Source organism: Sinocyclocheilus rhinocerous, unplaced genomic scaffold (genome assembly GCF_001515625.1).
Source record: "Sinocyclocheilus rhinocerous isolate Xijiao unplaced genomic scaffold, SAMN03320098_v1.1 scaffold1668, whole genome shotgun sequence".
Lineage (NCBI taxonomy): Eukaryota > Metazoa > Chordata > Actinopteri > Cypriniformes > Cyprinidae > Sinocyclocheilus > Sinocyclocheilus rhinocerous.
The window spans coordinates 54,166-80,633 of NW_015630986.1; the positions used below are offsets into that span (position 1 = coordinate 54,166).

At 38.7% G+C, this 26,468-nt stretch overlaps 3 protein-coding genes across 4 annotated transcripts in view; all 3 read left to right on the forward strand.

Annotated features, from left to right (window-relative positions):
* Positions 1-2,966, forward strand: part of LOC107740876 (NADPH oxidase, EF-hand calcium binding domain 5) — a 9,460-nt gene extending 6,494 nt beyond the window's left edge. The window contains exons 9-15 of the mRNA XM_016553400.1: positions 466-608; positions 1,521-1,565; positions 1,717-1,841; positions 1,933-2,017; positions 2,327-2,426; positions 2,503-2,669; positions 2,798-2,966. Of these exons, the coding sequence (XP_016408886.1) occupies positions 466-608; positions 1,521-1,565; positions 1,717-1,841; positions 1,933-2,017; positions 2,327-2,426; positions 2,503-2,669; positions 2,798-2,929 (797 nt within the window). The 3' untranslated portion in view covers positions 2,930-2,966. The remainder of the gene's footprint in view (positions 1-465; positions 609-1,520; positions 1,566-1,716; positions 1,842-1,932; positions 2,018-2,326; positions 2,427-2,502; positions 2,670-2,797) is intronic.
* A 2,056-nt stretch (positions 2,967-5,022) lies between these two features.
* On the forward strand, positions 5,023-9,083 carry LOC107740877 (D-glucuronyl C5-epimerase-like). 2 transcript variants are annotated; one of them, XM_016553401.1, is made up of 5 exons: positions 5,023-5,157; positions 5,417-5,462; positions 5,546-6,116; positions 7,358-7,597; positions 7,700-9,083. In XM_016553401.1, exons 3-5 carry the CDS (start codon positions 5,627-5,629, stop codon positions 8,722-8,724), a joined length of 1,755 nt encoding a protein of 584 aa, XP_016408887.1. In that variant the 5' UTR covers positions 5,023-5,157; positions 5,417-5,462; positions 5,546-5,626; the 3' UTR covers positions 8,725-9,083. The 2 variants fall into 2 exon arrangements, with proteins under 2 accessions (XP_016408887.1, XP_016408888.1); XM_016553402.1 differs by lacking the exon at positions 5,417-5,462.
* Positions 9,084-9,761: 678 nt separating this feature from the next.
* Positions 9,762-25,654, forward strand: LOC107740878 (activating molecule in BECN1-regulated autophagy protein 1-like). Its single transcript, XM_016553403.1, has 19 exons — positions 9,762-10,030; positions 10,886-11,102; positions 11,923-11,981; positions 12,095-12,278; positions 12,518-12,690; positions 12,803-12,869; positions 12,977-14,442; positions 14,781-14,867; positions 14,965-15,147; positions 15,302-15,382; positions 16,424-16,524; positions 16,699-16,809; positions 16,993-17,181; positions 17,307-17,461; positions 17,690-17,829; positions 19,867-19,965; positions 20,047-20,246; positions 21,164-21,298; positions 22,395-25,654. The coding sequence occupies exons 2-19, from the start codon at positions 10,971-10,973 to the stop codon at positions 22,922-22,924; spliced, it is 4,092 nt and encodes a 1,363-aa protein (XP_016408889.1). The 5' UTR covers positions 9,762-10,030; positions 10,886-10,970; the 3' UTR covers positions 22,925-25,654.
* The last annotated feature ends 814 nt before the right edge of the window (positions 25,655-26,468 follow it).

Genomic DNA, 26,468 nt, shown 5'->3' on the forward strand with positions numbered 1-26,468 from the left:
ACTGGATGCAACAAATGCCTCGTTTATAATGGGTTTTCAAGTTTTTGAATCATGGCTCTGGCCGGGCAGGGCATCATCACAATATGGTAAAGGGCGTAACATTTCTGTCACACGCTTGAGGTATTCGGCCAATCACAACGCACTGGATAGCTGGCCAATCACAGCACACCTCGCTTTTTCAGACCGATGAGCTTTGTAAAAATCGACGCGTTTCAGAAAGGCGGGGCATAGAGGAGAAACAATAATGTACAGTATGTGGAAAATAATGTGTTTTTTGAACATTAAACCGCATAAACACATTTCATTACACCAAATACACAAAATAATGTTCTTTTTAGCAGCATCATATGACCCCTTTAAGTTTATTTTTCTTACCAAAACAAAACATTTGAAATAAACAAACTATGTAACTGTCTGCAGTGATGAAAGCTTTCCAAGCTGAATCTTATTCCCTCAAACAAACAGATATGCTGTGGCTCCATGTTCGTTCTATGGGCCAGTGGACAAACCGTCTGTACGAGTATTTCAGACAGCCGGAGAGTCAAACCATTTACAACAAGAGGCTCAGCGCTAGCCTGAGGAACAGACGCCACGAGAGCAGAATGCAGGTCTTGGCTTTTCTACATCATCCACTGGCTGAGCGCTGCAATCTAAACACATAGTGACAGAAGTTCATTGCTGTGAGGTTTTATTGATGCAGTTCTTTATAGGTGGGGTCATTTTGTAAGCACATCATTGACAATATAGTACCAAGACTTAATGATTTTCTTTTATTATATCAATGGGCTTCTCTCCAGTATTTTTTTGGGGGAAAAAAATATTGCCATTTAATCTTACGGAAAGACAAGTTTAAATTGCAAATTAAGAACTTCAAACAAGTTTAATAAAATAGACATTTACACTTCTTCTCCATGTCAGTATTATTTTAGTATCATTAAGGTACTATTATAGTTTTCACAAATATTTTGAATTAGTTTTTATGTTTATAGTTTTAATTTAAATTTTAGTTTTATATATATATATATATATAAAACTAAAATTATATTAAATTTTTTATATTTTTTTTATGTTTATAGTTTTAATTTAAATTTTAGTTTTATATATATATATATATATAAAACTAAAATTTAAATTAAAACTATAAACATAAAAACTATAAACATTTTTTTTTCTTCTCATTTAACGTTTATTTTATCTCAAGTAATGAAAATGTTTTTTTATGGTTTCAGTTTTAGTAAACTATATAACTCCGCTCCATGTAGAATGAAATTTTCAAGTCCACAAGCTGCAACAAAACTGTGGCGTCTAATAAGGATGATGCTGTTGAACTGACCATGTACCGGACAAGTGGAACACGAACAAACTCCCAGAAGCCCGTCAGTGACCCAGCAGCCCAGGCAGAACTGAGAGACGCCTCTCCGGCTACAAGAGAAGTGAGTTTCTGTCTGAACAAAGCAGAACATATGTTCCATTATATGTAAGATACACATTAGCCAGACTTATTTTCTGTTGTCTTCCAGCTTACAGCAAAATTAAGTGAAAATCACAGATATTGTAACATTAAGGTACGTAATTTGTTTTAATGTGTACTTGTGTACTTCCATGGTACTTGATTCTTAACCACTCACCACTTTTACAGAAAATGTAATCTAATTTATTCAAAGTGATTGTCTTACAAGGAACTGTAAACTTTTGGTAATGTGTTTTTTTTGTTAGTGCTATGTGGACGGACCTTTTGGCACCCCAACCCGACAGATCTTTGCATCTGAACATGCAGTGCTTATTGGCGCTGGAATCGGCATCACTCCTTTTGCATCCATTTTGCAGAGTATTATGTGCCGGTGAGACTAAAGTTTTCTTTGCATCAAAAAAACCCACATGCAAATTTTTTTAAATTGTATGTAACATTTATTTTTGTCTTTTTTTTCCCAGTTATCGCATGAGAAAGCAAAACTACCCCAACTGCAACTATTCCTGGTGTGAAACCATCAAAGACAACGAAATGAAACTGAGGAAGGTGAGAGTGGTGATCAGTCGAATGGAAACTAGAATAAATAGGAGAAAAAATATTTATTTATTTATTTCAGCAAAATTTTTATTTTTGCGACAACTATTCCTTTAAGTTCAGATGCTGTCTTAAATGATTAAGTAATCAATCTGGTTGTACAAGTCAGTTGAATCTCATAGTTGAAATTGGCTAAATTAAAACATGTTGCTATGATTTAATGACCATATCATTTTTACATTGTATAGATAGCATCAAAGCTAATAAACATGAACAAATTCGATCTCATGAGATTTGTAAATATCTTCTAACTTCCTGCAGGTGGACTTCATTTGGATCAACCGAGATCAGAAGTCCTTTGAGTGGTTTGTGAGTCTCTTGACCAAGCTGGAGATGGACCAGGCAGATGAAGAGCCAGAGGGTAAGAGAGAACCGAAGAAAGAGGGAGATAGGGTTGGCACTGAAATGGCCAATCATGCTTGTTTTTATGTTTTCAGGCCGTTTTTTGGAGATGCACATGTACATGACATCAGCCCTCAGTAAGAATGATATGAAGGCCATAGGTCTGCAGATGGCTCTGGACCTGCTGGCCAAGAAAGAGAAGAGAGATTCCATCACTGGGCTTCGCACACGTACACAGCCAGGCAGACCAGATTGGGCCAAGGTATGAAAAGCTATTCTATTCTATTCTATTCTACTCTATTCTACTCTACTCTACTCTACTCTACTCTACTCTATTCTATTCTATTATCCCCAATATCTTTGATTCTCAATGTTTAAATGCATTTTCAGGTTTTCCAGAAGGTGTCTGAGGAAAAGAAAGGAAAGGTTCATGTGTTTTACTGCGGTTCTCCTGCTCTGGCCAAAGTCATCAAGGCCCAGTGTGAGCAGTTCGGCTTCAACTTCTACAAAGAACATTTTTGAAGAATTTATAATATTTCATTTGCTTGAAATCTAACAAATAGTAAGAAATAATCATCTGACAATCTGATGTTGCCGATGTGTCTGATGTTGTACGTTTTGTAAAGCTCACGTTGTTGTATGTTTTCATTTATTTGCAGTGTTTGTGTAAGTAACCTTTTAACACTTTTAATTAACTTATATAAGTTTTTTTATTATTATATTTATTATTTTTTAATTGATTTTAGAAATGCCATTTCTGGATATTATGCATCATATAAAAATTGTATTTATTTATTTTTAGTTTTAGCTCCAGTAAGAGAATAGTCTCTGCAGTTGGTGTCATATAAAATTGTCATGTAAATAACAGTATGACGTAGTTTATTCTAAAATACACAGTAGGAATTATTAGATACTAAGATGTAAATACAAATAATGAAAAACTGTTACTTGAGAAAGGTGTCAAAAAATTAACTGCTTTAATGACATAAACAGTTTACATTGCCAAGGCATAATAATATAAAAATAATAATAAATATTACATACAATATTACCAAATACAGTTGTGGTCAAATTTTTACATACACTTTGCAGTGTCTGCATCATGTTAATTATTTTACCAAAATAAGATGGATCATACAAAATTTTATTTTTTATTTAGTACTAACCTGAATAAGATATTTCACATAAAAGATGTTTACATATAGTCCACAAGAGAAAATAATAGTTGAATTTATAAAAAATTACCCCGTTCAAAAGTTTATATACAGTAGGAATTATTAGTTACTAAGATGTAAATACAAATAATGAAAAACTGTTACTTGAGAAAGGTGTCAAAAAAATTAACTGCTTTAATGACATAAACAGTTTACATTGCCAAGGCATAATAATATAAAAATAATAATAAATATTACATACAATATTACCAAATACAGTTGTGGTCAAATTTTTACATACACTTTGCAGTGTCTGCAAAATGTTAATTATTTTACCAAAATAAGAGGGATCATAAAAAATGCATGTTATTTTTTATTTAGTACTAACCTGAATAAGATATTTCACATAAAAGATGTTTACATATAGTCCACAAGAGAAAATAATAGTTGAATTTATAAAAAATGACCCCGTTCAAAAGTTTATATACGCTTGATTCTTATTACTGTGCTGTTACCTGGATGATCCACAGCTGTTTTTTTTTTTTTGTGTGTGTGTGTGTGATAGTGATAGTTGATTTTTAATTACTTGTACTAATTGTACTATTTACGTCTATGTGTACGTGTTTTTAACTCTGTTCTTTGATATCTACCATAAAATACATATAGGTTATTGTTTCTCAGTGTTAAAACGTTTGCAATCGTTAGCGATTGTAATAGATAGAAACCTGTTGCACATTCCTGTCGCATTGTGTTCCTATACGCTTGATTCTTATTACTGTGCTGTTACCTGGATGATCCACAGCTGTTTTTTTGTTTTTTTGTGTGTGTGTGTGATAGTGATAGTTGATTTTTAATTACTTGTACTAATTGTACTATTTACGTCTATGTGTACGTGTTTTTAACTCTGTTCTTTGATATCTACCATAAAATACATATAGGTTATTGTTTCTCAGTGTTAAAACGTTTGCAATCGTTAGCGATTGTAATAGATAGAAACCTGTTGCACATTCCTGTCGCATTGTGTTCCCTGTTCCTGATTTCCTAAATAAACAGTCAGACTCAGACATGGATTCGCTTGGTTTACAGAGACATCTTGTGATTATGTTCAGCAACGCAACACAAGTAGCACTATATGGACTTTATTTATCATTCAAAATTTCAATAAGATTCTGCACAGACGATAATTTTTTTTATTTGCATTCTTTTTAATGAACCTTAGTATTGTTCTAACATGTATAATAATAATAATCAAATAAATACATAATTGTAAAATGTTTTTAAAGAAATTTTGTTAATAAAGAAATAAAATAATATGCATATAATACATTAGTAAACGCAGGTGGGCTTGCCACAATCAGGAATAGTAGTTTATTATCAGTCATAATATTCAACTAATGTCACACCAATCTGACATTTAATTGGCTGCCACTGAAGCCCGTCTCCTCTCATTGGCCAGTGCTGCATCCGTACAGCTGTAGAATCTACTATGTTGCAGATTTGGAGCGAGAGGAATCGCCGCATATATTTTTCTTTGTCGTCTTCTATATTATGCCTTCATAGACCCCCGAGCGGACGGTGCGCTGGTTTCAGGTGAGCGTAAGTATGTTTTCATTCCGTTTTACAGCACTTCATGTTGTGCAACGCCCTCATTCGCATTCAAAATCACATGAGCCCTCGCAGCTTCAATTTAGAGTGATGCGATTAGATTTTATAATCATTCGCCTGTGTATGTGCTGAAAGGATTAGTGCTCAATACTGGGATTTGTTTCTCATTCATAATGTGACCATGCAAGTTGCTTCTAGATGGTATGTAGCTATACATTAACGTTTAATTTTACACTTACATTTATTATAGGTGTAAGCCTTCACCATAAGACTTCAGTATACCAGTGATCTTGATGGTAAGATGTTATATTTTGATATATATTGTGGTTATTCCAAGTATATGACAAAATGGTGGACCCATATTTACCTCTGTCCGCAGATGCTGCACCTGAATGGCTCTAACAGGACCTTAAGGGTTTCCTGAGATGTTCCACTGTCACCGCATGGCTGTGATGTGACAATGCGCTGTCTGGTGGCTCGCATCAATCACAAGACTCTGATAGTCATCTGTGCTGTGTTTGCCCTCATCACTGTACTGCTGTGGAACAAGTGCTCCCGTGACAAAGACCTACCCACACAGATCAGACCTCAGCTGGAGTTTGCACCCACCCCAGAGAAGGACGAAGAGAACTGGCAAGCCCCTGAAGCACCGCCTGGATCCAAAGAAGTCACTTACGAGCAGATTGACTGTCTTATCAATGAAGATGTCATCATAAAAGGCCGTAGGGAGAGGGGTGAGGTGTATCTGCCTTTCAGCTGGATGGAAAGGTACTTTGACGTCTACGGGCGTCTGGTGCAGTATGATGGGATGGAACGGTTTGAGTTCTCCCACAGTTACTCACGGGTGTACGCCCAAAGGGAGCCTTACCACCCGGATGGGGTCTTCATGTCCTTTGAGGGCTACAACGTGGAAGTGCGGGATCGGGTGAAATGCATCAGCGGTGTGGAAGGTAGTTTGCATAAAATAGGCGTAGCCAGCCCTGTTCCTGTAGTGCTACCGTCCTGCAGAGTTCAGCTCCAATCCCAATCAAACACACTTGAACCAGCTACTCAGGGTGTTCAGGGTTACTTTTTATATGTAAATGACATTCAGAAACTGTATTTGAAATGAATAAGGAGGAACAAATAAATATTGATACAAAAAACAACATTTATTTATTAAGATTGATTTTCATTTGGCATGCATTACACGTAATGGTGAGCAGCCGCAGGTTATTTATTTACATAATGTTCTCTTTTAAAATGTAAACAAGTGTAAGGCCCTGTTTACACTTGTGCGTTTTCATTTTAAAACGCCGTTTTAAAATGAAAACGATCCTTGTCTACACTTGCGTTTTCACTGCAATTCAGAAACGATCTCCGTCCACACTACACAACCGAAAATGCATGTCACATGACCATTCATGCAGGTACAACAATGAGCATGATGTTATTGTTTACACGGTCGTCAAGGATCCGCAGAGCGAATGTTGGCAGCCACGCCATCGTTTTTAAAAGTCTTCGTTTTAGTCCGTTTACACTGAAACGCAACCCCGGAGTTTTCAAACTAAAACGGGGTCTGCAGCGTTGAAAGTCTCCGTTTTCGAAGGTCTAAAACGCCGGAGTAGTGTAAACGACAGGCGTAACCATAGCAAAAGTTATGTGTTTTAAAATGAAAACGCACTGGTGTAAACGTAGAATGTTGGCAGCCACGCCATCATTTTTAAAAGTCTTCGTTTTGGTCCGTTTACACTGAAACACAACCCCGGAGTTTTCAAACTAAAACGGGGTCTGCAGCGTTGAAAGTCTCCGTTTTCGAAGGTCTAAAACGCCGGAGTAGTGTAAACGACAGGCGTAACCATAGCAAAAGTTATGTGTTTTAAAATGAAAACGCACTGGTGTAAACGTAGCCTAAATGTCAAAAGCAGGGGTGCCCAATCCTGTTCCTGGAGATTGACCTTCCAGCAAAGTTCAGCTCTAACTCTAATAAAACGCACCTTAACCAGCTAATTAAAATCTTCAGGAACACTTGATAATTACAGAGAGTTTGTTGGAGCAGGGTTGGCACTGAATTCTGCAGGAAGTTAGATCTCCAGGAACGGGATTGGGCAACCCTGGTTTAAAAGAACATACGTTTGAAGTTTCATAAAATTTTTTCATAAAGAATTATACCATATCTGGGATCAACCTTTTGTGTTTTTATTGTTCACAGGTGTACCGATCTCTACCCAGTGGGGTCCTCAGGGGTACTTCTATCCCATCCAAATAGCTCAGTATGGGCTGAGCCACTACAGCAAGAACCTCACAGAAAAGCCACCTGACATAAAGATCTACGGCATGTCTGAGGAAAAAGAGGGTGGCTCAAGTCCATGGGTCGTCCCTAAGGGTTGCACGCTGTCCAAGCTCCAGGATCAAGGTCGCTCTGGGTTTTCGAACCATTTTGTCACAGCAGGTATGAATTCCTTGTTAAATTTTTGTAGGTGTGAATTCAGATGAATCGACTGTTTTGCTGTGATGATCATAGATAGATGATTACTTTGTTGTATTTTGATAGAGAACTCTGATGGTGTGTCTTTGGTCTTGGACAATGCAAAAGATTTCGTCCTGACCTTTGATGTGAAGTTTGTCTCCAATGGTAGCGTCTCTGTGGTTCTGGAGACCACAGAAAAGGGGCCTCCTTACATCATCCATTACATCACTAGTCCACTCCTTCTTTCCTTTAAAGACCGAGAGGTCATCTATGGCATCGGCTCTCGAGCCTCATGGAGTACCGTCAGTCGCGATTTAGTGACGGATTTGCGTAAAGGAGTCGGTTTGTCCAACACCAAAGTGGTGAAGGCAACCAAGATCATGCCTCGCCGTGTGGTCCAGCTGGTTCTTAGAGGTTCTGGCTTTATCAGCAATATCACTGTGTCTTCCACTGCACACATGACTGCCTTCTTTGCCGCCAGTGATTGGCTTCTTCATAACCAGGATGAGCATGGAGGGTGGCCGATTAAGGTGACCCGTAAGCTCGGAGACGGTTTCAAGAGCTTGGAGCCCGGATGGTACTCCGCCATGGCCCAAGGCCAAGCCATGTCGACATTGGTCAGGGCGTACCTGGTGACGCACAACCCTGCATACCTCGGTGCCACAATCCGGGCGACATCCCCCTTCAAGAGGACTTCGGAACAACGTGGCGTCAAGGCGACATTCTTGAACAAGTACGACTGGTATGAAGAATACCCCACAACGCCTAGTTCGTTTGTTCTTAATGGCTTTATCTACTCTCTGATTGGGCTGTATGATGTGGCAGAGACAGCAGGCAACAAGCTTGGTCGAGAAGCAGGTGTACTCTTCAGTCAAGGACTGGAGTCGCTCAAGGCCATGTTGCCATTGTTTGACACAGGTTCTGGAACCGTTTATGACCTAAGACACTTTACCCTGGGTGTTGCCCCTAATTTAGCACGCTGGGACTACCACACCACGCACATCAACCAGTTACAGCTGCTTACATCAATTGACAGTGCCCCCATTTTCAGGGACTATGTGAAACGATGGAAGACTTACCTGAAAGGAGGCCGGGCCAAGCACAACTAGACTTTCTCAGATGGCAATTTTATATAAAAATTTGAACTATTGTTTGAGAATGAAGTAAACTGAGCATTAATAATTAAATAAGCATTTTTACTTTACGTGAAAAGGGTTTCATATTGTATCCATCTTGATTACTTAAAAGTGTCTTGCTGAAGAGCTAGAGTTGTTGTACAGACTTTGAGAATGTGGAGTCACCTAAAATATTTATTTCCAAAATATCATGGTATATTTGAATGTAAGAAGCAATGCACAGTTATTTACACAGATTTTGAAGAAAGCACAGCAGATTTTCTCAAATAAAATAACTGTGTATCTTGATGCATACAATTAGTAAATGTGAGTAGTCACACTAATGATTGTGTATTAATGAATCTATGAATAGGTTATACTGTAAAATTGTCATTATTGTTGCATAATGGTAAAATGAGTGCTTTGTATTAGAAATGTTTTAGAAATATTTTATCTTTGTATTTTAAAGCACAATCCTATCTTAGGTCTTTGTGATTTGATACAGTTGCACAATTTGAATAGTTTTCTTTTCAGTATGTAATTATTTAAAGCTTAAATAAATGTGCTATTTGAGCAGTTTTAAAACTTTGTGAACAATCATTGCTACCAAAAAAGTGCACTGATAGACACAAATGGCACATATCATATTAATGCTATGGTATTCTTTGAAGTACCTTGGAGTCCCATCATGTAAAACCCTGGCACGTGAATATGGTAATCATTAATCGCTGTGGTATATATCAAAATACCATGGTGTTAAGATCTGATACAATCACTGTATCTTAGTACTGCCATAAGGACTTTGACTTAATTTCTTTTAACACAATTTAAATGTCTTAAAACCTTAAAAATACTCTTCTTTCTAAATTATGAAAACATGTGAATAAATATATATTAAATAAATTAAAAATAAATGAATCCCAATGACCTGTAAATCATAAAATAATCGCACAATCTACCTGTCGTTTTTCTGAGGCGATTCACTCTGCATTCGATTAACCGACCTAAAGTAGTTCAATGCAGTCCGCTCTCGATTAGTATGCCTGCCTACGCAGAGCTACCCATAAACCAGTTAGCTAGCATAATTTCTCCTATAGCCACCACAATACAATCTCTCAATGTACCGCTAATTCAGACGGTTTGATTGAGATACTCCTAAATGACATGAATGTAATCTGCTCGGCGCTTCGGATCGGTGGGTTGTCAATCCAGGTCGCTTAATAACGATCCATCTCGGCTAAGAGGCTAAGAAGCTAACAGCGTCTTCGATGACATTTCACTGACAAACACAACAGAACAGGTCTGTAAAATATCGATAAATTGGCTGTTTAATCTGCTTTCCAATACAATCATAGTGTATGTGTGGTTATATGATTTTTAGAACTAAGAAGTGTGTAAATAAATAAACGTTTATAGCGAATAAATGGTGGCTAACACTGTAGCTTCAGTTCAGTTTCCATATTTGGGCAGGCACGGCAGTGAGTTATTGTTAGTTGCACGACCAAAACACTCATTTAATACCTTTATTAATACTGTTAATGAGCATATTTTGTGCTCCGTGGTTTGCGGTTGATCAAATATGAATGAAGATTTCACTGGCATTGTGTGGATTTAAATGGCTTGTTTGTTTACATGGTTCAGCACATCTGAATCTGATAGGGCTTTAATTGTCCACAGCAACATCAAATCTTATTGACCTGTCTTTAAATATATAACATGACTAAATCAAAGGTAATTTTTGGTGTAATATCATGGCAAAACACCCACAGGGTTTACTTTTGCAAATCTGTTGTCTAAAGGATAGTAGAGTGATGCTTCATGGACTTGATTGCTGGGCCCTATAACAGATTATTGTGTTTGTAGTGAAGATACATTTTTATTGCATAGACTGTTAAATTATGAATCAAGGGTTTTGTTGCATGATCAGTCGGTTTTGTACAGACATCTGTCTGGAGACGAGCTGTCATTTGGTTTGCAAGTCTCTGTGTGTTGAAATACAGAGAATGAACTTGCTCTTGATCATTTTTATTTAATCAGTGAATGATTTCTGAGAAGTATTCTGCCTTTTAATGAATTGCTGATAAGTGATGTTTCTTACAGACCTATAGATTATTGTTTGTTGATTTAAGCTCATTTCTTTGTGTCTGTCCACTAGTCTGCATGGCCGACGTGCTGCTGAGTTAGTGTCCGGCCCGTGTGCAAGGAAGGCCGGCCGGGCCGTGGAGCACTAGAGAGGAAAAATGGCAGTGCAGAACAGAAACTCTGTGCTGATCCTGTCGGGTCGAGAGCGAGGAGCTCGCATGCTGGGCTCCCAGCAGCTCCTGCAGCAGCTGGTGGAAGACCGGACGCGCTGGATGAAATGGCAGAGCCAGGTAGGGTATCAACCTTAATGATTCTAATGGTTCACTCTGGCCTACAGTCAGCAGATGTTTCTATATAGACCAATTTTAAGATATCACAGTCAGAATAATGTTTTAAGTCAATTTTTTTGCAGCAGAGAATATTCAAAGCCTTCCTCCCCCATCAGCTGAAATAATGTCAGTGTCTTGTTATTAGATGTTTTCTTATCAGTATGATGAATAAAATAAAATGGCAAAACATGCATTTTAGATCCTTAGGTCCCCATGTTTTATTGGATATAGTTACTTTTAAAAAGGGGGGGCTAATACAAAACATTTCTGGAAAAATTGGGAACATTTTACAATTAAATAATTTTGTTTTCAGAGTTGATGGCATATCAGATAACAATTCTATTAATATTAATGTTCTTGTTTTAATGTAGAATAATAATGCAATAATTTGGTCATTGTATGTGTGTTATAAAATATACAGATTAGATTATTTGACAGTTATTGAGAGGCTGAATTCAAAACACATCAAGCTTGCCACATCGTTTGATTTTTACGTTGCATGCATTTTTGCAGATTTAGAATTTTGATTGTTAGATTAATTTATTTTAAACTAACAGTTAATATTGTTAACTTAATTGTTATATTGATATAATGTATTTTAAATTATATCTATTTTTTATTTTATAGTCTTTGATTGACCCTGTAATTTCACTATGGCTCCATGCTGTAAAAGCTTTAATTTCCAAATTATCATGCCTGCAAATAATATATGTATGCAAATATACATATGTGTGTTTGTATGTATGTATATAATATGTATATGTCTCAATTATTTCTACAGAAAGTAGAGTTGCCGGATAATCCACGATCAACCTTCCTGCTGGCCTTCAGTCCAGATAGGTAACAATTACATTTTAAGAGAATTTTTTTTTATAAAACACTAGATGCTAAATAACTTAAGCTTTTCCTTGCTTCCAGAGATTGTATTTACTTTTTTTTTTTAACTTTTCTAGGAATCTTGTGGCCTCGACCCACGTCAACCATAACATCTACATCACCGATGTGAAAACAGGAAAGTGCCTGCACTCTTTAGTGGGCCATCGACGCACACCTTGGTGTGTGACCTTTCACCCCACCGTCCCTGGCCTGGTTGCCTCTGGGTGCCTTGATGGAGAAGTCCGCATTTGGGACCTGCATGTGAGCATCAGTTTTGTTTAGTGTTTTAGTTATTCCCAATATGTGTGGAGCTTCCACTTTTGCAAACATTATGTTGTGTGTTAGTTACTTTGTGTTTGATTTTCATACCGTTCGGTAGCAGCTCAAGGCGGTTTTTCTGGTCTGATCAAATTGCAAGTCATCTACATAATATACTAGGCATTAGAACCCCAAACGTTGCTGTTTAAATGATTGTTGTGGATGATTTTCCCTATTCCCAGGGTGGTAGCGAAAGCTGGTTCACAGAGAGTAATGTTGCCATCGCTTCTCTAGCGTTCCACCCCACAGCTCAGCTCCTGCTCATCGCCACCAACAACGAACTTCACTTCTGGGACTGGAGCCGACCAGAACCTTTTGCTGTGGTCAAGACCGCCAGCGAGACCGAACGTGTCCGGTGTGGAAGCAATCCTGTTATTTCATAGTGGTCAAAATGAAATAAAAATGGCCCCTTTTCTTTCCAGTAATCATTAAAACAATTAATCCTTAATTATTATTTTTTTGACCAGGTTGGTGAGATTTGATCCTCTAGGTCATAATCTTTTAACAGCTATTGTGAACCCATCCAACCAGCAGGTTAGAAACAACCTTTTTTCCTGTCAAAATAGCTGTTCTGTTTTTTTCCTCTGTGCATTTCCCTTTTACAAATGTAATTTTATGAGTGTTTTACTATGTTTTTGTAGAATGATGATGACTCCGAGGTCCCCATGGACAGCATGGAGATGGCTTTGTTCCGCCAACGTTCTCTTTTACGCTCCCCACCTGTACGTCGGACACCAATCCTGCACAATTTCCTGCACATCTTGTCCTCTCGCTCTTCTGGAGCACAGGCTGGTGATCAGTCCCGCACCGCCCCAGAGCCCAGAGAGCCTCCCAGCATACCTCGGTTCCAGTACCCGGTGCGGACGGAACCGGGTGACCGCCCTGCCTTACAGGGCTGCACGCAGCATTTGGGTCTGGGCTGTCTGTGCAGTCGCTGCGCTGCCTCGCGGAACTTATTCACGCAAAATCCGACAGGCCTCCAGCCTTCGGATCCACCTCAACTGCAAACTCAGTCGGGCCCCTCTGCCTTCTCGCCCGCCCCTAGCCAGACCCGCACCTCCACGGACCGACCGTCTGCTTTTAGCAGCGTGTTCAGCGGGGCTGCGGGGAACTCTGCACATCGGGGACTCTTGCCTCTTAGGACTATTGATCCCTTGGGGTCACAAACACCTGGTCCTCTTGAGGCCCCTGGGCATCTCCCTGGGGCTGATTGGTCTGGTAGTCTGCTGAGCACGGGACATGAACATGGGTTAGGTGCGATTGGGGTGGAAAGCAGCGCCGGAAGGGGTGTTGTGCCCCCTCCTAGGACAAGCTCCTCTTCTATGGATCTCCTCTCTCTGCACAGGTTCCCCGATGGTTCCTCTTCATCACCCATATACACGTCTGCTACAGAAGGGCGAGGCCTAGTGCTGCCCGGCACGGAGCCCAACCGTGGACGAGCCAACGACGGCACTAGTAGTGGCCATCACCCCTTCTATGACAACACCCAGCGCAACAACCCGGCCTCCATACGCAACGTCCTGCAGTGCAACCTGAGCCGTTACTTTATGGAATACGAGCGAATGCAGGAGTTGGAGCGACCCGGTGGCAGCCGAGAGGTGCCAGGTGGACCGGGACCCATGCAGGAGCTCCTCAACAGTGGTATGGACACAGAACGTCCTGGGCCTTCGCACAGCGGCTCTTCCCGCACTGGAAACGGAGGCACGGTCGCTGGCCCCTCTCAAAACCACCCTAATCGTTGCCGTTCGTGCCACAACCTCCTCACCTTCAACCACGACACTCAGCGCTGGGAACGTTCCGGTCAGACCTCTTCTTCCTCTTCCTCACAAGACGGACCATCATGGCCGCTTTCAGTGCCTCCGTTTGAGGACCCAGGTCAGGGTGCACGAGTGGAGGCCCAGGCCCCTGAGATGAGGCCCATGGAGTTGGGTGAGGCCTCCTCTGGTCTACAGGGCCAGCAGCCTATGGGTCTGGTGTACAATCAGGAGACGGGGCAGTGGGAAAGCGTGTACCGGCAACCAACGGCAAGCGCTGCTTCTGAGGCAACACAAGACGCCTTAAACCCAGAGGTGCCTGTTGATAATCCAGACGAGGACTCACTCAGGAGGTGGGGAAGAACAAGAACTAAATTTGGTTATTAAGGTGTGGTCAGATTAGCGAAATTTCAGTAAAATGCTGCGGGCAAAAAAAGGTCCATTGTCTGTTGTCAATAGTGTAGCGAAGCAGATTTCTGCCGGTAAACATGGTAAATTGGCATGTCTGACTTGAATCTGTTGCGAAATCTGCATGGAAAATATTTTTCCCTTATGTGAGGTTCCCGTTCACGTGGGTTCCTATTGAAATGGCTGGATTTTGTCTGCAAATATCCCTGAACAATGGTAAATGTGACCGCGCTTTTACATTTGTCTTTCCTGTTACTTATTTTTTTCTCATCTATTGCCTCAGGAGGTTGTTGGAATCGTCGCTGTTTCCATTCTCTCGATATGATATGTCTGGCTCCAGAGATCATCCCATATACCCAGATCCTGCCAGGTACCTGTTTGAAAGCCTATATGTACAAAATCAAAGCTGATTATTGGACTTTAACTTCAGAGTTTGACCTTTCTGTTCCTCTTCCACATCTCCTCAGGCTGTCTCCAGCTGCTTACTATGCTCAGAGAATGATCCAGTATCTGTCTCGAAGAGAAAGCATACGCCAGCGTTCCCTACAGAATCGCCTACGGACGCTCTCAAACTCTCAAGCCGACAGCCAGTCAAACAATCCCTCCTCCATGCCACCAGAGGCCAGTGATGGAGACTATGAGGACATCGAGTGAGTCTGATAAAACTCATTGCATCCCCACTCATACATACATACATCTTTATTACTGTACGATTGCAATTACAGTTTTGTAAATCCTGTGTTCATCCCAGTGGTTTTGGATTTTGAGTAAGTGTTCAATATTTATTTTCGCTCTCGGTCACAGGGAGCCTGGAGACAGGACAAGACACAGAATGCCCCGCAACGCTCGAATGTCAGCCCCCTCTCTTGGGCGCTTTGTCCCACGGTCAGTGTCATATGTGACGTTTAAAATAGCCTGTAATAAACTACTATTCAAAGGTTTATTGTTTAAAATGTATTTTGTGAGAAGTCTTAGGCTCACCAAGGCTGCTTTTATTTGATCAAAAATACTGTAAAAACAGTAATATTGTGAAATATTATTACTATTTAAAATAACTCTTTTCTATTTGAATATATTTTAAAATGTAATTTATTCATGTGATGCAAAGCTGAATTTCCAGCCTCATTACTTGAGTCTTCAGTGTCACATGATCCTCCAGAAATCATTCTGATATGCTTATTATCATCAGTGTTGAAAACAGTTGCTTAATATTTTTGTGGAAATTGTAAAACATTTTTCAGGATTCTTTGATGAATAGAAAGTTCAAAAGAGCAGCATTTATTTGAAATAGAAATCTTTTGTAACATTATACATGTCTTTACTGTTACTTTTGATCAACTTAATGCGTCCTTGCTGAATAAAAGTATTAATTTCTTAAAAAAAAAATCTTACTGACCATAAACATTTCAATATTAGTGTCCCGAGTAAAGAGTAAAAAAAAAATACCGAAATATCATTCTGTGATGATATTTTTGTTTTTGGTGGTTTCTTTCTTTAGATAAATTAATTCAGATATCTGAGCTTTTTCAGAAAAAAGAATTGTGTTAACATGTTTGTGCTAATAATTAGGGATGTTCATTTTAATCGGTTAACCGACCGTAAGAATTTTGACCGATTAATACAATCAGTTATTTGGCATGCGGCGCCAGCACAATCACTTGAATTTAACAGTGGAAGCAACTAGGCTACTCCTTTTAGTCATAAAGATAATCGGAATTGTAAAAGGTTTGCCTTTATTTGTGTATCTTATCCTTTCTAATTTAATTCAATTCTAATTTAAAAATAATCTTGTCGGTTAACGGTTAATAATCGGTTAACGAGCGTCGGTTGTCGGTTAGGAAAAATAACCGAAATTAACATCCCTACTAATAATGTATGTTATGTTTTATTAATGTATACGTTCTTGATATGTATTTTTGTCTGAAGGAGGTTCCTGTTACCAGAGTACTTGCCTTACGCTGGACTCTTCCATGAAAGGGGTCAGTCAGGCCTGGCCACTCACTCTTCCATTAACAGAGTATTAGCAGGTACAACTAGCAGTTTTTCTATTTCTTGTCATTTCGTTTCACATCTTTCTTATTTTGTTAAATTTACGAAGCACTTTCAATAATTTTTATCCCATAATGTCAGAAACACAAGAATAGTAAATTTGAACAAACTGAAGAGAATTAAATAGATCTACCCATAATGCTCTGTTGCAGGCGCATCTATAGGTGATGGGCAGTCAGCTGTGGCCAGTAACATTGCCAATACCACCTATAGGCTGCAGTGGTGGGATTTCACCAAGTTTGACCTTCCAGAGATCAGTAATGGTACTACATTCTTCTGAGTACTATTGTTTTTTTGTTTAGTTTTTCTTTTCTTGAGTTTTTGCACACATAATCGGCATGACATTATCGGAATATAGGTAGCTTGTTTCACTTGTTTAACTTCTTCAGAAGCTACAAAAGTTTTGTTAATCTTACTGATTTTTTTTTTTCTTGTTTTCATCTTAGCCACTGTGAATGTGCTCGTTCCTCACTGTAAGATCTACAACGATGCCAGCTGTGATATTTCAGCAGACGGGCAGCTGCTGGCCGTGTTCATTCCCAGCAGCCAGCGGGGCTTTGCAGATGAGGGCATCCTAGCCGTCTACTCCCTCGCTCCCCATAACCTGGGAGAAATGCTGTACACCAAGAGATTTGGTCAGTGTTGTCGAACAGTAACTCAGCAGCTCATTTTGGCAGTAACACTCTGACCATTCCTGAGCATTCAAGGTTTTTTTTTACTTTTTAGCAAAAATTCTTCTTGTTTTTAACCTGCATTTCAGGTCCAAACGCGATCTCGGTGAGTCTTTCACCCATGGGCTGCTATGTGATGGTGGGACTGGCCTCCAGACGGATCCTGCTCCATCCCACCACCGACCACATGGTGGCGCAAGTGTTTCGTCTACAGCAGCCACACGGAGGAGAGACCTCCATTAGAGTAAGAGTTTGAAAATGCCACTCCTTTTTTTTTTTTTTTTAAATCCAAGATGTCTGCAGTAATGTAAAATATTATTTATTTTACAACATAAACTGGTATTTAAGGTGAGTTTTTTTTCATAGACCCACCAAAGCTAATAAGCTATAAAAAGTGAGACAGTACTGACTAAACCTTTGTTTTTCTGCTTTCTGTGTGTTTGATGGTCTGCTTTCTCTTGGCATCCTGCAGATGATGTTTAATGTGGTGTACCCCATGGCTCCAGACCAGAGGAGACACGTCAGTATTAACTCGGCCCGGTGGCTTCCAGAGCCAGGCATGGGATTGGCCTACGGAACCAATAAAGGTGACCTGGTCATCTGCAGGCCAGTGTAAGTAAACATCCAGCTAAAACAACAATCACCAAGCAGACCATCTGGTCCACATTCATAGTCCTTAGCAAATTTGAATGTCTTTATCAAATCGTAAAACTGAATGTTTTTATCCATAGCAAATTACAGTATACTTATTACAGGAACAAAATATTATGCCTAAGGAAACAATAGCTCCAAAACCTACTGAACTGCCTTGCTGTTTATTGTCTACATAGGCAGCTGCCTGCTAAGGAAGCATCCGAACTGAATTAGAATCTCATAAGTGACCAATTACATAGACTGCAACACGCAAAGCACACAGGATTCATAACTGATTTTTAACAGTTTGAGTTAGCATGTTGTTGCTAATAGCATGAAATTCTAGTATGAAATGCATCACACAAATATTGGGTAATATAATCACCTGCAACAATTTTTATTGGTACTATACATGTGCTCGCCATGGCTGCAAATGGTAAAAATGCAATTAATACAATAATATATAAGACATATTATTACAATTTAAAATAAATGTTAAAATGTAATTTATTCCTATAATGTCAGGCTGAATTTTCAGCATCATTACTCCATCATTCTAATATGCTGATTTCCTGCTCAAGAATCATTTCCTATTATTATCAATGTTGAAAACAGTTGTGGTGCTTAATATTTTTGTGGACGCTGTGATAGATTTTTCCCATAAATAGAAAGTTCAAAAGTACAGCATTTATCTGAAATAGAAATATTTTGTAACATTATAAACTGCTTCACTACTTTTGATCTATTTAATGCATCCCTCTGAATAAAAGTATTAATTGCTTTCCAAAACGCAGTACTGTCCCCATACTTTTGAACAGTGGTTGATGGCATTTATTTTTGATGAATTAATATGAAATATTCACCATTTCTCTCATATTTAACATTCAACATGACTATGATGCCTTAAAATATTTCCTCTGTAGCTAGCTTCTAGGTTTTTCAACAGAGCAAGTGATAATGATAGTTTGTGAATCGCTTCTACTTGGGATGGTACCAGTAACTTTATGGCTTCCAGCCCAGATCTTTTACCAGTACGCCACACCACCCAGCAAGACAAACAAAACAAGTGCCACCGTGAAGCACAGTAGCCATGGAAATTGCAGATAAACCAAACACAGTTTATCAGCGCAATGAAAACCGCATTTTTACAACCAGTAATTTCCTGTGTCAATATTGACCTGCTGAGTTAAACATGCCAAAGACTCGGAGAGTTGATTCATTATATGTCTGTCAGCAGTTCATCTTCAACAGTTGAATTCCTGATCCCAGATCAGTGTCAGTTTTCAGATACGTGGACTATATGAGGACTTTTGATAAACCACCATGTTACCTGAAGCCTCCTTTCATTAGATTACCTTCTTCATTAGTGGCAGGAAACTCTGGTGTTCAACTGGAAAGAAGCAATTATTGTTTTTTAACAAGGTTACAGGCCACATTACCCCTGCGCCCCATGACTTCTGCAGCTCATCGCTTTCAAGGAATTCTCCTCCAATCTGATGGGTTTATAATCCGATCACAGCCCACGCGGACAGATGGAGTACGTCACAATAATTCCATTGCTTCTTTGCAATTCAGTTGTTAAATTTTGTAATTTGGTCAAGTCTGGGTGTATTCTTGGTCTTAAACGCACAATCCGAGATCTGCATGGTGCTTTGGAATACTTGATTCTGATTGGCCATTCTATAATCAACTGTTTTTGTATAACGATGCTAAACTGTATAATCGACCGTGCTCTGATTCAACGGATGCCCTACATTGGTGTGCAAGATTGATGGATTGTATCATTCTGCAGTTTCCTACTTCTCACATGATAAACTATGATGTTTAATGTCCATTTGTTTCTTTATTTATTTGCTACTTAGCTGTGTAATAAGTGGGATAATGTATAATCAACCAGCCATTATCGCAAAATGAATCCTTTCGGGGTGATAAATAACCTGACGTGAAGCATACGTTGTCATTTACTTAGGTGTGTAAACAAGATAATGAAGTCTAAAATATCTGTTTTGTTGTCAGTGATTTCCGCAGTGATGGAGACAGTCCGTCGGATCTGAACTCGGATTCTTTGTTTACCGTCAGCAGCAGCAGCCGAACCCGCGGAGTGGAACGCCCAGGGTCAGAAATGAGCTGAATCTGAAGTCACAGCTTGTCATAGTCATAGATCCTGAAATGCTCATCTGTGTTTATTTCTTACAGCACCAGCAGGTCCGGCTGGCGATTTGACCGAGACATGGGCCTTATGAACGCTATTGGCCTGCAGCCGCGTCAGGCCGCCCCTTCTGTGACCTCACAGGGGACGCAGACACCAGTAGTGCGACTGCAGAATGCCGAGACGCAGACGGAGAGAGAACATCCTTCAGCCAGCCCCTTCCAGAACACGCACACATCCAGACACAGTAAGACGTTTGTATAAATGTAATTTGCATAAAATCCACTTTTTTTTAAAAACAAGAATATACAGTAAAAAAAAAAAACTAGTTTAAAAAGTCTTTTTTTTTTTTTTATAAACTAATAAAATCAGTATATGTATTAATTTTTATTAATATGCACCAATATAACATGCATACAAGCTAAAAAGCAGTATTTCCCTACATATTCAGCAGGATCCAAAAACTAGTGAAAATCCTTTTTTGTTTTTTGCTACAAATCATATAATATATGTATAATATATATTAAAAAAATTATACTATTAGAATAACAATTTCAGTGAGAAGATGAACTAAACTCTGACACATAATTTCTTATTTTGTTTGACCCCTTTTTGCTTTCATGACACATGCACCAAAGATTTTTTCATAACTTTCGTTGTATTTTTTTTTAAATACTTTTTTTTAAACTTTTTTTTTGTATTTACAATATTAAATGTGATCTTAAACTTCAGATCTTCTATATATTTTTACTAAAATAAAAGATTTTACTGCATGGAAATACCTCATTCACTTGATTTTCTACTGTGAACATTGAGTGAATTGAATCATTTTGATTTGATTCATTGAAATGGACTGTTTTAACTGATTCAATTTAATAAATTGAACTTATTAATAGTTTTAGGATACTTAATAGCCACATAATCAGCATATTAAGATTTCTTATTTTTATACTGCCAGCAAAATCATTTTGAATATTCAGTATACAGTACATGGCCCAGATGTAATGACACTAATGCTAAAAAAAAACCCCACAGTGAAGTGTCTTGCTCAAGGCCACAGTGATTCTAACGGATATCTATAACGCTCCAGTTCATTTCTCTGAAACCATGTTAAGTAATATTGATTATGTCCACTCAGAGCTGCAAAATGTGTTACTCTTGCAGCGGTTCAGACAGCCAGCACCAGCACTGAGAGACACGCACACTCAGAGACGACACACACACTGTCGCACACACCGGTTCAGGCATCGGTTTCAGAGGGATCGCTGAACCGGACCAACTTGCCTGCCACATATCACGGTAACTGCTTTGTCTCACTTTTTCTCATCCTGTCTCTTCCGCCCTCGTCGGACACAGGTAATGTAGTGAAATTGATTGAACTGATCTCTCTTGAGATCTGTGTTGTGTCCTGCTGAGGGCTTTACACAGTTATTACTGTTTCAAGTGCTTTATTACCTGCTGTTAGATGGTCTAATTAAATCTGCGCCCTTGTTTTCTTGATTTAATGGGGGACCCAGTGTGCACACATGGGGAGTTAATAGATAACTTGCTAAGACGTTGTTGTTTTTTTGATCATTAACAAAAAATCTTATTTCACTGTATATTTCATTTCATGATCACAACATAATTAATTTAGCTGGAAATTCAATGCAATAATATTTTTAGTTTAAAAAAATATTATTTATTTTTGTTTTAAATAACCTGTTTTTTTTTTTTATAATCTAGTGAATTTAATACATCCAAAACAAAAGGTGCTTCATCTCAAGTGATTATTTTTCTTTTTTTTTTTAAACTTGATGAATGCGACCCCAAAAAAATATTATTTATAAAATAATATTATTATAGATTCCCATTACTTAAAACTTCTGAGTTGAAAACTCAATAACTAAATAAGTTCTTCCTTGTCTTAACTCTGCTTTTGCATTGTTCTAGGGTTTGTCAGCAAGCAACAAAAATAAAAATTATATAAATAATGTAAAGCAATCCTGCCCGCTAATGTTTGTGCATATATCTGCAGCAATATAGCAAAACTTGTTTCAACAAGTCGCTATAGCAGCCAGTGAAATGAGATCGTTCAGCAAAATTTCTGAATAGATTTCCATAAAATAAACAAATTTCCATTTTCTGATTTTTATTTATTTATTTTTTTTTTTTACATATACGTGCATGCATTTGGCAGACTATTTTATACAAATCGACTTACATTGCATTCAAAGTATACTTTTTATCAGTTCTTGCTCTCCCTGGAAATCGAACCCATGACATTGGCGTTGCTATCGCTGTGCTTTACTGTTTGTGCTACAGGAAGGAATTTTTAACGCAATCTGAATCTTTTGTTTGTTTTGCTGTTATCTGAAATGAGCATCTCACTGTTCTGTCTGGTTTTTCCTAATAGACTCAGCAGCCGAGCCCGGCTTGGGAGAGGACGCGCTGTCTCGGATTCGCCGCCTAATTGCAGAAGGAGGAATGACGGCCGTGGTCCAGCGGGAACGCAGCACTACTATGGCCTCTATGGGTGGCTTTGGAAACAACATCGTGGTCAGTCATCGGATTCACCGTGGCTCTCAGACCTCGGTCAGGACGACTCGGGTGGGAAATCCAACCTCGGAGATGCCTGCTGGACTCGGTATTTCCACTCTTTTTCACACTGAACCCTTAGTAGACTCAATAGAAGCTCCTGGGCCTTCAGGGTCGAGCAGTGTCCCACTTCCATCACCGTATACAACTCGTTCTGAGGTTGCGAGGGCATCTCCTATTGTTGAGATGGACTTGTTTGGCGATCGTCAAGTTGATGATGTGCAGCACCACCCATCCGCGAGCGGTTTGAATATGTCCAACCATAGCAACAACAATAACAATGACCATAGCAACAGCTACAGTGAAAGCCGGAGCCGAGATTACCCTGATGACCTGTACGGCAGATAGTCCTAAGTCTGGTTTTCACAGAGACGAACATCTCAAAACTGGTCTGCATGGTGCTGGAGCATTTCATGGTGGACCCTTTGTTACACATAGAACATAGCATTTAGGGCGGAGCCACTGAACTTCCCGCCTCAGATCTGACTCCTCCCACTCTGGCCTTATTTAGGATTGAAAGAGTGCCAAGTTTTTCATGGCATCTCCCTAACCGGGAGACGTCAGCCTCACCTTTTCTTTAAAAAAAACAGATTCTCGCTTTGGGGAAGCATCATTATTGCACTTGCGCTTTGCACTTAAGTTATAATTTTTCTTCCTTTCAAGGTTGAGTCTCAGACATTTTATCATTCCATGCGAGAAAGGGCAACATACTTGAATCCTTCCCCTACTGCAGTACGGAATTACATGGTTGTAGTTTACCACCCTTTCAAGCTCCAGGAAAAATGATCAGCCAATCGAAGTGCCAGATGTGGCTGCGATTCCTATGTCTGCATGACATTATGGTTTGAGGAACTGTAAAACAGTACAGACTCTTCACAGCTAAACACTAACTCTCACAACATCCTCTAACGGTTTTTGCGTTCAAATTCAGAGATTATGCTTGACGTGATTGTTTTTTGTGTGCGATAAAGGGACTTTCAGTGGTCAAGTCATTCGGTAGATTGATCAGTATCTAGAACAACGTCTGCCTTGAAGTTCTCAGACTGGAATGTCCCACTAAACTTCCAGATGGCGAATTTTATGATGGTTTTTAATTTGAATTTATTTATCTGTCGTTTGAAAAATACACTTCTGAAAGCATGTCGTCTGTAATTGTCTGTCGGATAAAAAAAGCAGTTCAGGAACCCTCAAGCTGGTTCAGATCTCTCATATCTGCATGTGTGTCCAATTCCAGAGCTTTTATACGAGGCGGCGGGCTAAATGCAGAAGGCGGGGCTTAAGCAAATTAGCATGTAGGCTGTAGAACGCACATGCGCATCAAGTGACATTTTGGTACGCTTTTATACATTTGTGACCTTTAACTTGAGTGTATGAGTCAATTCGTGTTTATTGTTGCAATTTAACACGATGCATTTACTAATCCTACTGATGCGATTTCCCAGAAATACCTTAATACTCAGAAATGACATGCAAGACCATTAAAATTATTGTGCCAGATCATTTTCATGCTTCAAATGCAACACTTTTTGCGCAATTTAGCCAATTCGCCATTAATTCACCTCAAATCATCTGATTGGCCGACTGTTCCATTCTACCAATCACAACAAGCCTCTTATGATGCGCAAGCGACAAATGGCAAGTGATTGCACTTAAGCACCCTTTTGTCCTTCCGAACTGCCCCGAGAACAGCGTTACAGACAATAAACCTGACATATCTCTATCATAGATCTGGATTATGACTGATAATCACACTTGAATATCCCATAATAGAGTATTTCTTGGGCACTGGACACTTAGGAGAGAGACGCCCCTATATGCGCGCACACTGCTGAGAGTCACTGACGACGGGCACTATCTGAATGTGTGGATGTGTATGTCTGTGAGTGTCTGCCACTAAACCTAGAGTGTTTTATTATAAATAAATGTAGCATTGTAAATGTAGAGATGATAAATCGTGGGGAAAAAAAACTTAAATCCATATTTCAGGGTGGGGTTTGGTTTTTTTTATGACATACTTGCCTTGTGTGCTCTATTGTGCTTGATTAGATTCTCGTGTACGATTGGTCAACTCTAGCGATTTGAGTTGTCAGTGCATTTGCATATGCACAGGCCTTTCGTTAACAAGCATTTATATAGTTATCTCCCTCTGCTTTTATTTGTGTAAAAGATTTTGTTATTCTAGCTGTTTGGCTTGAATTAGTAGCTTTTTGTAAAAAAGAAAAAAGAAAAAAAAAAACAGTCCCCAATAGGAATGGTTTGCGTTTTGAACGTTTCTGGATGTAAGATTCTGATGGATTGTGGTCTCATCGCAAACAATGGCAGCTGAGGAACCTCTCAGAAACCACATACCCTTTGACGTTTTTCCATGAGTTCAGTGCCTTGGGGAATCTTCTCCTTACTGAACCACAAAAGCCGTTCTGAGGTGCGACAAAACCAGAATAGCTTCTTCATAAGCCTTTTGACCGTTGAGTGTTTTAGTTATTGGTAGAAATATTGGTAAATCTGAAGTCTGGTTGTGTTGGCTGTCATTTCGATTATTTATTTTACCCTTTGTGTGAATGACAAATGCAATCCTGATTTTAAAAAAAAAGCTTCTATGATAAGAGCGAAGGACCTTTTTACGTTATTCTCCATCAATGACGCATCTTTTCCTGATTTTACTCATTTCTGGCCATATGCACACCTTATTTTTATGAAGTCATTTCATGCAGGGTTTGTTTTAGATTTTTAGGCCTCCTGACAATTCATCTGTTCAGACGAGAATAGCTGACGGTGACCGAAAGTGTGACATTTTAAAGCTGTAATTGTGTTCTTGTTGGATGTGTGGTTATGTATATGCTCTCACTGCTGGATCGGTACCGTAGCGGTAAGTCATGATGGTGGAAAAGACCAGAATTCAACTTTCTCTCCTGACCAAACAAGAGGGATGTGTTGTTATGACTTACCATAAATGTGTAGTTGGTTCTTTATTTAGTGAAAATGAGGATTAGGTGTTGTAAAAGAATTTTGTGGGACACCAAAGATCCTGTGGTAATGACAATTATGAGAGTTTTAATAAAATGGGAATATGGAAATTAATTCAGTTGTTTTTTATTTGTATTAATTTAAGTATTTTATTCCTTTTAAAAAATATGCAGTAAAATACTGTACTACAGCGATGACAAACATGACAGAATAATGGGAATTACAACAACAACAAAAAAACTTGGACATTAACAAAACAAAAATACCTGGACTAATACCTACCTAATTTTCCCCAAATTATATTTTTATTATTATTTAGCATATTTTAAAAAAAAAAATTTTCTTTGATGTCATAATTTTCATGACAGTTAATCACATTTTTCCCACATTCTCCCTGAAAATGGTCGCAATTTAAAATAAATAAATAAAACATCTGTAACAAAATGTGGTCATAAAAAATTTAGGAAAATGTGCTTATTTGTCAAAGTTTAATTGTCTTCATGTATAATGAAGTTTCTTCTCATTATCTTATATATTGCAGTGTTTTCATGAAACTTACTCAGGTCCCTGCATCCTCATTACAACTTTTATCTATGTAAACATCTGTGATTTGTTGTAGTATGTGTGATATTTAAAATGTTAATATAGAATCATAATAAAATTAAAAAGATGTGAAACAGCTGTGGAGCTTCATTACAGGTCAGGTAATTAGATTCCATCTGTTGTGTAACTGCTGCCTTCCTCTTTAGATGACAGGAACTGCATTAAACATACATGCTTTAAAAAGGCAGCACGAATCTAGGAGGAATTCAGCAGTAATATGATCGTTCCACACTACTTTGATCATCTTCCAGTAAATTTAGTGTATTGATACAGCCCTAAGAGGATGGATGACTTGTTCCTGGTTATGTATTCGGAAGGTGAGGAT

What these genes read in the sequence shown, in the direction of transcription:
- LOC107740877 (XM_016553401.1), top strand. Translation starts at nt 5,627, where the DNA reads ATGCGCTGTCTGGTGGCTCGCATCAATCACAAGACTCTGATAGTCATC. An exon ending in ATGCATCAGCGGTGTGGAAG is followed by an intron (nt 6,117 to 7,357) that starts GTAGTTTGCATA and finishes TATTGTTCACAG; the next exon opens with GTGTACCGATCTCTACCCAG. An exon ending in GAACCATTTTGTCACAGCAG is followed by an intron (nt 7,598 to 7,699) that starts GTATGAATTCCT and finishes GTATTTTGATAG; the next exon opens with AGAACTCTGATGGTGTGTCT.
- LOC107740878 (XM_016553403.1), top strand. Translation starts at nt 10,971, where the DNA reads ATGGCAGTGCAGAACAGAAACTCTGTGCTGATCCTGTCGGGTCGAGAG. An exon ending in TGAACCCATCCAACCAGCAG is followed by an intron (nt 12,870 to 12,976) that starts GTTAGAAACAAC and finishes ATGTTTTTGTAG; the next exon opens with AATGATGATGACTCCGAGGT. An exon ending in GCTGTACACCAAGAGATTTG is followed by an intron (nt 17,182 to 17,306) that starts GTCAGTGTTGTC and finishes CCTGCATTTCAG; the next exon opens with GTCCAAACGCGATCTCGGTG.